Source organism: Benincasa hispida, chromosome 6 (genome assembly GCF_009727055.1).
Source record: "Benincasa hispida cultivar B227 chromosome 6, ASM972705v1, whole genome shotgun sequence".
NCBI lineage: Eukaryota > Viridiplantae > Streptophyta > Magnoliopsida > Cucurbitales > Cucurbitaceae > Benincasa > Benincasa hispida.
The window spans coordinates 13,098,673-13,108,470 of NC_052354.1; the positions used below are offsets into that span (position 1 = coordinate 13,098,673).

Below are 9,798 nucleotides of genomic sequence, written 5' to 3' on the forward strand. Positions count from 1 at the left end.
TGTGAAGAATTATTAGGCTTCAAGGGTAAGTATGACTAACCTCAAATTTTTCCCCTTCACTGCATATTGAAAAAACATGCTATAAATTCTTTCTAAAATGCATATTTAGGTCTTTGTAATTTTAATTTCTATGAAAATTAAAAATTGGAACCGATTTCCGCTTCTGCATCGGACATCACAATCCTTCACATTCAATACATATGTTATCCATTGCTCAAGAAACCGTTGTAGGATAAAGAAGTTGGTTGGATTGAGAAGAGGTTTTAAATTCGACGGTAAATATGGTATTGCACAAGGCATAAAGGTCAACGAGAATACAATTTTTAAAAAGGTCATTCATAGAAAAATTTTTGGTCATCTACTATTTAAAAATGTTACTCTCCCGGTGAGATGGCCTTGTAGACTTGAGGTTTTGAAATTTAGGGAATGTTTGGTCCATTAAGTGGAGTTAACAAGTCTGAGGTTAATATGTTGAAGTTATTAAATTTGTGTTTGAGATGTAGAGTTATGAGATTGAATTCTTCGATAATTATGATAAGTAGATTAAGAAAGCAACATGGAGCTACTTAGTAAATGTGAAAAGTAAAGATCTTCCTTAGTAGATGTGAAACGTTAAAAAAAAAAAAAAAAAAAAAAACCATTTGCTCTTATATCATCTTAAATGTGAAAACCATATGTTTTTGGGTGAAGACAAATTTAATATTATATCATATAAAAATTGTAATTTTATCAATTAAATCTCTAAACTTATACAACCAAATCAATTTAGACTTTCAATTAAAATTTATTTAAAAATTGTCCACTCAAATTATAATCTCAATCTTATTAAATCAACATTTGTAGAAATCTACACACATATATGAATTTAAACATTAACAATTTTCAAATATAATCTTAATAAACGTTTTAAATTGATTCACTTATAACAATTTATAAGTTTAATTTAAAAAATTAAATATTTTATACAATATAAATATGGAGGAAAGTGTAAATAGATACACTTGCAAAAATTCAAGATTTAAATTGATATACTTATGAAACTTTAGAGTTTAAATTGATACCATTATTAGTTTGGGGTTTAAATTGATCTAATTTTCATAGTTCAGAGTTAAAATCAATACAATTATTAGTTTAGAGTTTAAATTAATACAATTTTCAAAATTAAGAGAAGATGAAATTACTCAATAAATGTGCAAGTTCACTTACATGTATTATTGAAGTTGAATTGTTTATACCAACTTAAAAATTTGATGGCCCAAATCGACCATTAAATGACAAAATATAATATATAATATAACTAGCTTTGAAAATAAAAGATATACAGAATGAAAGAAACTTTTAAAACTATCTCTATGAAATATAAGTCCAAGGTAAAGTCGGAGTAGACACACTTAATATAAAGAAATTTTCTTGAGCTTGTGTATAAAGATAGTCATGACCACACTTTAGTATAAGCTACTCGAGTCGTATATGCTCTCGTTTAAATGAATATAACAACCATGTAACAAGACTTGTTTGTTAACCATCATCAATGAGGCCTTTGAGTTATGAGGCCTTTGACAACTAAAGGAACATGTTGACGATGCAGCTTTGTGCACCGAGGAATTTTCTACTATGAAACCCATTAACCTTTTAGTCTAGGATTTCCTAAGGATAGAATCTCAATTCAAAACCTGAATACTTGAACAAATATTTCCTCATCTACTTAGTTGACATATCAAAACAGGTCAAGGTACCCACAATTTCATGAGACTACAGGATTTTATCAAAGATTTCTTCAGCAACTTTAGAAGTAAACTAATGATGGTTGAAGAATATTTACGAGGTTTGCCAGATTTGAAGCAAAATAGTTCAATTGAGCTAACTGGGAGCCAAGATCAACGTTTTAGTATGCAACAAAAAGATCTAAAGGCCAAGGTTTCTATAGAGATCTGACATGTCTAAGCTAGCTCCTTTTTAGAGGAATTTAAATATANATATGTAAACAGGAGACTTTATCCATTATATAGCTATGATCTAATCCATACGTAGACGTACTTTTCTCTCACAGGAAGTATTTTGGAGCTTCAAAAGATTGATCATTCGTATTAGTTCTCCTATAAACTGTAATCAAGAGACAAACGATTTTACCAGTTGCAGCTGTCTTCCTACACTTCAGTTGAATTTGGTGGATCAATCCCAATGCCCTTATAGTAGGCCTTCTCTGCATCAGCCAACCGGCTCCTAAAAATTTCCCATTCTTTTCTACATCTCTCTCTTACCTGAGAATATTCAAATTAAGTCTTAAACATTCATTAATTCTAAACAAGGTGGGGGTGAGGTTTGGAAGGCATCAGTTGCTTACCCCTTCCCATGGTGCCCTCCCATTTTCTGCTTTTCCCTGTTGGAAGAGTACTGTGAGAATAAAATCTTTGTTATGAAACGGTAAAGGCAGTATCAAAAGCGTCAGATTACCTGGTTCCCGAGAGAAGGAACACTTTGATGCACAATCCATTGAGCATCTACGACCCCTATTTTCTCATGAGCGGGCTGCTCTAAACCACCAAGTGATGAATTCAGGGAAGAAATGAATTTGTGAAATATAACTCAGGCAAATGAGAATGTTTCGTACTTACGTGAACACATTTTCTTAGAGCAAAATCGAGACCCCAACCATGAACTAAGTCATTCTACAATATCCATGAGAGGAACATAATTTAGAAGTAGCTAAAATTAAGTCAAGGCAATAGATCAAGTAAGTGGAAGAATCCATACTTGAATCAAATGCCAAACACAGCGCCATGCATCCCGAGAAAATACAGTTGCCATGATTTCAACAAAACTACATGCAAGAGAATGTCCAAAAAAAAAGAACAGTGTTCCTGTTAACATACTGAGATTGTATGAACAAGATAAAAGGTAAAATAAGTAAAAAAAAACTAAATAGATTAAATCATTGATTACACACGCTGCACAAGGTGGAAGATGTGGATCAGTGCACCAACCAGGTTTCTCCTCTGTCTCCCTGCATTTAACCAAAGAGAATCAACGATGATTCATGGCTGCATTTCAATAAAACTAGAAGTGTGGATATTTAGTTGAACCATAAATGTAGAAGATTTTTTTTTTCAATTAAAAAAAATGTTTTCCCCTTACTTGTGAACTTCACTGTTGCCTCTTCTTTTAGTCATCTGCCACGTTAACCCTTGATTTGGTTCCAAGCCAGGTTGCGAGATCTCCAAACCATGTTTTCTCACAAGTTTTATATATCTGTTACGGCCAGAAAATTCCAACTTAGCTTGGGGTTTCTCAAAAAATTAGAGAATAAGGTTTCAAGCATACTCTTCTGCGTTAAAATGCTCTACTCCAAGGTCCTCGTCCCAAACAAATATGTAGTCATAGGATGCCACGATGTCAGGATGCAGAAAACGTTTAGCATACCACCTAGGAAAGGAGTATACATAGTTTAGATGAGATGTACAGATAAAATTCACTGCTACCTTCTATGGAAGATTATTGCAGTAAGGAGGTTATAACTGACCATTTAGTTTGCTTGTATACACTCACGTGTATGGCCCGCGTCGACCACTCAAGATCTTCCCACTCACTTGCTCGTCCATCATAGTGAAACAACAGGACCGTGAAGTTCTCTGAGAACTGTCAAAATATATCAGACATGGACAGAGAAATGCAATAATATGCACACCTTTTCAACTAACCTTTTTAACTGCTGCATCAATATTCTTTTTCTGATCAAAACCAACCGTAAATGTTACCAGGTACTTTGGTTTGATGGCCAAATCCTGCAGGTGTGGCCACCAATAATGGATTCAGTTTGAAAACCAGAGTAGAAATTTCAATTAACGAACGAGTTAAATATTTTGCTAGTAAGATAAGGGTCACACACAAAATCCCCTTTTTCTATCCATCTTAGTTTTCACAATGATTTCACATGTGATAATCTCAAGTTTATACAACCCATTCTACATCCTTGTCCATAAAGGGAAACATGCTGATGGTTTGTATCCCAAGAAATAAGCCAAAATTTTGCGACAGGAAACAGATCGGAAAATATAATTCAAACTTCCTATTTACGGAAGAAAACCTATTGGGGGTCAACATTACTCTTTGATGAAATTCCCAATCATTTCTCCCATTGGAAAACACGCATACACTAAACATGTAGTGTTGCAGATAAAAAGAGCTAGAACCGTGAATAGTATTGAGCAGCATCCCATATATAGTAGCATGGTAAGTAAATTCAGACCAAATTGGCCACTGTTTTGGTACCAATGAGCAACTCAGTCCTATGTCATAATTCTCCACTTTTTGTCAAATCTACATACAGACTATCAATTCATTGGTCGAGTTTAAACCATGGACAAGTAAAGTAAATTAAAGCTATTCACAAGTTTCACACAAGATTATTAGGCCAAGTACAAGTTGCAAAGCTTTTGTAGGCAATGAGTACCTCACTGGGCATACCCCACAGACGCCGAAGGTTAAAATCAGATTCAGACTCAACAATACCAGGTGGTAGTCTTTCAGCTCCTCGAGGATTTGTTGGAACCCATATCTGCATCATCATCAATATTTCAATAGCCAGTTCTAGCAGAAGAAATCAGAAATGATACGCACACAAATTTCTCAATAATGCCATCTGATGCCAAAGTATGCTCATAAATAAAGATATCCACAATTATCCAATTTCCTTACCTTAAAAGAAATCTAGATTTCAAAATAGACGTGTACCCCCATTAGTTAACATCTTGTCAGTCATACATCAGTTTTACAATTTTTATAGAATACAGACCACTAAATTTTTACTGTGAAACAAATCAGAAACATCTCACAGATGTAAACTAACGTAAATAAATCATGCTTGCATGCTACAGAAAGACAATGTTTTCAGTGTGCACCTTTGTCTCGTTCAGTGAAAATTGTAAGGAGCTGCCTCTATTACCCTTCAAAGAAGACCAAGCATTCAAGAATGCTTCAGGGGAGAGGCCTGAGTACTTGTCCTCAATGTAAGTGAGATCAATGGAAGGAATCAGGCTGGACGGGAAATTTAGCTACCAGAATAAAAATAAAAATAAAAATAAAAAGCTTTCGCACCCTTAAAAAATATGCAAGCCAAATCATCATGGATGAAATCGAACATATACATAATTAATAGAAAATGGCCGAAAAGAAAATTTTCTACCTGGGATAATGAGAGCGTGGGAAAGGATACTCCTAAAAAGAAACCAAAGACACCTCCAACAAATGTTGTAACTAGAATCCTCATTATTTCATTAGGTTTTCTCATGTTTCCACTGCACAATAATACAAATTGAAAATAAATATTCTAAATGAAAAAAGAAAAATGTGTAGACCATCGATAACTACAGGAAGCCGAAGCTCCACATTATCTAAAACGAAAATAAGAGCTTGATTATAATTTAACCTGCGTATTGGGTTCACCATGGTGTCCAAAACCTTCAAGTTTCAAGTTAAATAAGATTGTCTCTGAAACCTATTAAGTGTGGGAACAAGGAATGACATTCAGTAATCAATTTTGCAGTTTCCAGAACTCCAAGCCTAAATCGGACGTCAACTTTATTAAAGAACGAATCCTGAAAAGATGAACAAAGAGGGAAACTAACAAGTTGAGAAGAAATCCAAATAATTATACAACAAAGAGTTCGCAGCAAACATCAGAAGTGGTCACAATTGCTTGAGATTGATCTTCAATTTTGCAATAACTAAGATTATGACCACAATTGATGCCGCTACAAATTCACTTGCACCAGCTAACATTGCAACAACTAAAATTAACTACCAAACTGGAAAACGCAGCTTGAAGAACTCGAAGAAACACGAGAAAACCAGGAATTTTCACACATATAACTAATTCGCGGGGTCGTCCAGGCGAGAAAAGCAGGAATTGAGAAGCTCCATAATTAGAAATCAGAAAAAACATGAGCGAAATCAGTTTCTCCAAAACAAGAAGTACAACGGAAATAATTGGGTTACCTCCAAATGGGGGATCTACGACTACGAACAGGGGGAAGACCGATCTAAATCTTGAACAATCTAGAAAGCCATGTAAGGGGTGAGTTTCCGGTGAGAGATTTACAGGCAGGCGACGCAAAATTAGGATGTGAATGAAAGAATGGAGAGAGGTTATGGGTTAATCTCCGGAGGAATCGAAGAAATGAGAGCTGAAATACTGTAGGAAGTTTGAATTCGTCTTCCCATTAAATTTTGTTTTATCTATTACTTTACGTGAGCTGTTGGAGGAGACGACGATGGCATTACATATCATTTCCGAAAATTGTCCAATATAACCCAAAACTTAAAAATAATTGACCTCTTTTTTTCTCTTCTTAACATATTTTTTAGGGCTACTACACAAATAGCAAAATTTAAATTTTCATATGAAAAAATAGTATAAATTATAAACATTATGAAAATTACAAAACGGATTATAATATTAGAAAATAATAATTACCAATTGTCAAAACTATCTCCAAGTCAACCCACATGCATAACATTAGGAATTCTAAATGTTAACGGTTTCAAAATTATTTTAAAACAACAAATACATTCTACTTAAACAACTATCCCGATAAACCATGCATTCTGCAAGTATCTAATCTATAATTACAACAACTTATTAGCACCCTAAAGAAGGCATTCATTTAAACAAAAAATCCAACCAAATCTATTGCCAACAAAATCAAATTAGGGATTTCAAAAGGGCCCTCAAAACAGCTTCAAGGGAAGAAAGAAAGTGCTTCTGGTGCCTTAAAAACAGCTTCATCGCAGGAAATAAAGACGTGCTTTCGTTGCCCTAAAATCATTAGGCCTCAAGCACTATGAACGTGAGTACAAAAAGACATTTTCCATTGACTCTTAACCCTTGCCAAATATTTCTTTACAATCAATGTAAAGAACCTACTTTAGTGGGAATACCAGATTGAAAGGACTCAAAATCTTAAAAATCAAAGATTTCAATGTTGCCCTCAGGAGGTTGGGAAGAATGATTAATTTCTACTAATTCATTATTCAAATATAGTATATTTCTAATGTTCGAGACAATAGATGAGACATGGTCAACCACTATACATAAATAAATTTGGGGGGACTCTGATATAGTTGACATCAACCATACAATATCTCTATCTTCAACAATCCTAATAAGATTTGAATCAGCGGAACCAACCTGGTACATTGTCAATCGTGATATAGTTAACTCACTCGAGGGAAAAAGCTTACCTTAGATATATTCTACAAATTGTTGGAACGATGAATTTGATGGAATATATGCCTCAAAAGCTCAAAAATCATGATAATGAGAATTCTCATCCCATCGACCGTCCAATAGAAGTCTAATTCATTGTAAAGCCATAGTTTCTATCATTCATATGTTGCTAAAATTTGATTTACAATATTATTTCTCACTCAAATGATTTGTTTTAAATTTTAAATGATGTACGACTCAAATCTAACTCAATTATATTATGGAGATTTGTAGTAGGTGTTTTTTTAATCAATCAAATATTGATTAATACGTAATCGATCGAACACTACTTGAAAATGAAAATGGCTCTTCTGCTCAGAAATGAAATGTTCTAAACATAAATATATATCTCTTTTTAAAACTATTTGCAAGTATAAATTATTTTCTAAATTACCTTAAATACATTTATCTTCTTTTTTTTATTCCTAAAATAACCCTATTATTCCCCTTCTTCCTCATCGTCCAGCTTCAATCTGTTTTCTTTCTTTCTGTCTTCTTCCCCTTCTTCCTCGTCGTGGACTCCATCGTCCCCCTTCTTCTTAGCCGTTTTTGTTTTCTTTCTGTGTTTTTCTACACCGTCGCTTCTTTTGAGGTTTCATCTTCTTTTTGGCCGAGCTAGCGTGCGTTTTCTAGGTACGTCTTCTCCATTCTTCGCCGCTCGATTATGAGGTTTTCTGCTCGTAATTTCTTTTCTCTATGTTCGATTTTGTATTATTGACTCGCGATTTTGTATGGTTTAATCATTTTCTTGTGCGATTCTTTCTCCCTCCTATGTCTAGGTATTCGATTTCTTACTCTGTTTTTTATTGGATGTTTTGTAGTCGATTTCTTCTTCTTCTTCTTCTTTTTTTAGGTTTAGTTGATTTTACTTGAAGTATGCTCTGTTTTTTATTTGATTTCCTCAGTTTCAAGTATTACAAAAAATTTGACAAAAATTAGTACCCTCACTCCTATCTCTGATTATTATTTGAATTACAAGTCATGAATTGCTATCACTGCTATCACAAAAATCAGTACTCTACTGCTATCACTGCTATCACATATTACAAATCATGAATTACAAGTTCCCTCATTGCTATCACTGCTATCACAAAAATTAGTATTGTCACTTCTATTACTGAAAATTAGTACCCTCAGTTTCAAGTCATGAACTTCCTATCACTGATATTAGTAGTCATGAACTTCCTATCTCTAATCTTAGTCTAGTGATGATAGATACATTTCATAGTGTATCAATGATATTAGTCTATCACTTATAGATATTGTTTTCTATTTATTCTACTAGTCTAGAATGTCATGAGTTTAATTGTTGTTTCTTGTAATGATTTGGAAATATGACTAAGCTTGCAATAGTGGTGTTTCATAGTGGACAGTGGGATGATAAACATAATTACTTGAATTACAAGACATATTGATTGATGAGATTATGTGTTTTGAGAGTTTTGTGAGTTTGATATTAAAGGAAATTCAATTGGATGCATCTATTTCTTCAATACAATTATCTATCTTATTGGATTTTGGTATCAATGGCATTTAAACTGTGGTTGAAATTCATGAAGATAACAATGTTGCTTGGTTTTTGAATTTAGTTAAAGAACAAAGTACAAGACATCCATTAGTTGTTCATGCTACTGATCTTGTTTTAGAAGGAGTTTCCATTTAGAAGGAGTTTCCAATAATGGATTTGATAATTTTTTATGTGTTGTGTCTTCTTCTTCTCCCATTAGTATGATTTTAACATTCTAACAGATGTTGATATTGGTAGCTTGTCTTCTACATTTGATTTGAAAGAGAAGGATATGTTTGCTAGTAAGAAAATAGTATCAAAATCTTTTTACTACATAGCTATAAAGAACAACTTTGAGTTCAAGACTGCGAGATCAAATTCTAAAGTAATTGTGTTGAAGTGCTCCCAAGAAGATTGTGAATGGTATGTCTGTGCATCTCATTATAAGGGTAAGGAACTATGGAAACTTAGGAAGTATATTGCTAATCATAGTTGTTCTATAAATGCTATTCAAACTTCTCATAGACAAGCATCTTCATCATTGATTGGTGACTGTATGATAAAAGATTTTAGCCGTTGTGACCGTTTGACTACAAATGATATTATGATTCACATGCGTACTAAATTTGGGGTAAATGTTAGCTACTATAAAGCTTGGAGAGCGAAAGAATATATTATGAAGTCATTGAATGGTGATGCAAAGGAATCTTATGCCTTGATCCTAGATTTTTTTACAAAGCTAAAAGAAATGAATCCAGACTTGTTTTTTGCTTGTTATCCTTTATATATCATCAATCAAGCTTTCAATGAGTATGTAATCAATATTTGATAGACTTGTTTAATTGATATGGTCTATCAATGATGTTGGTCTATCAGTGATAGGTCTTATAGTAAATGAGTATATCATTGGTCTATTGCTGATATTTGGTCTATAAGTGATAGATCTAATGTAAAACATAATGTAATTAATTCTTTGATATATCTTTTTTTCTTTTTTTCTTTTTTTATCTTACTGTAGGTTCATTCA

The 9,798-nt window shown here is 33.2% G+C and overlaps 1 protein-coding gene across 3 annotated transcripts; it reads right to left on the reverse strand.

Moving 5' to 3' along the window:
* Positions 1 to 1,391: 1,391 nt before the first annotated feature.
* Positions 1,392 to 6,265, reverse strand: LOC120080472. Of its 3 annotated transcripts, none has more exons than XM_039035133.1 (15): positions 5,995 to 6,265; positions 5,426 to 5,494; positions 5,183 to 5,294; positions 4,899 to 5,051; positions 4,451 to 4,555; positions 3,699 to 3,782; positions 3,521 to 3,636; positions 3,322 to 3,423; positions 3,136 to 3,249; positions 2,948 to 3,004; positions 2,755 to 2,821; positions 2,616 to 2,669; positions 2,455 to 2,529; positions 2,345 to 2,380; positions 1,392 to 2,261 (listed from the first exon to the last, which is right to left on the reverse strand). In XM_039035133.1, exons 2-15 carry the CDS (start codon positions 5,443 to 5,445, stop codon positions 2,148 to 2,150), a joined length of 1,209 nt encoding a protein of 402 aa, XP_038891061.1. In that variant the 5' UTR covers positions 5,446 to 5,494; positions 5,995 to 6,265; the 3' UTR covers positions 1,392 to 2,147. The 3 variants fall into 3 exon arrangements, 2 of the variants coding, with proteins under 2 accessions (XP_038891061.1, XP_038891060.1); XM_039035132.1 differs by having other exon boundaries at positions 5,426 to 5,594; XR_005482521.1 differs by having other exon boundaries at positions 2,156 to 2,261; positions 2,455 to 2,534; positions 5,426 to 5,594.
* Between the last annotated feature and the right edge of the window lie 3,533 nt (positions 6,266 to 9,798).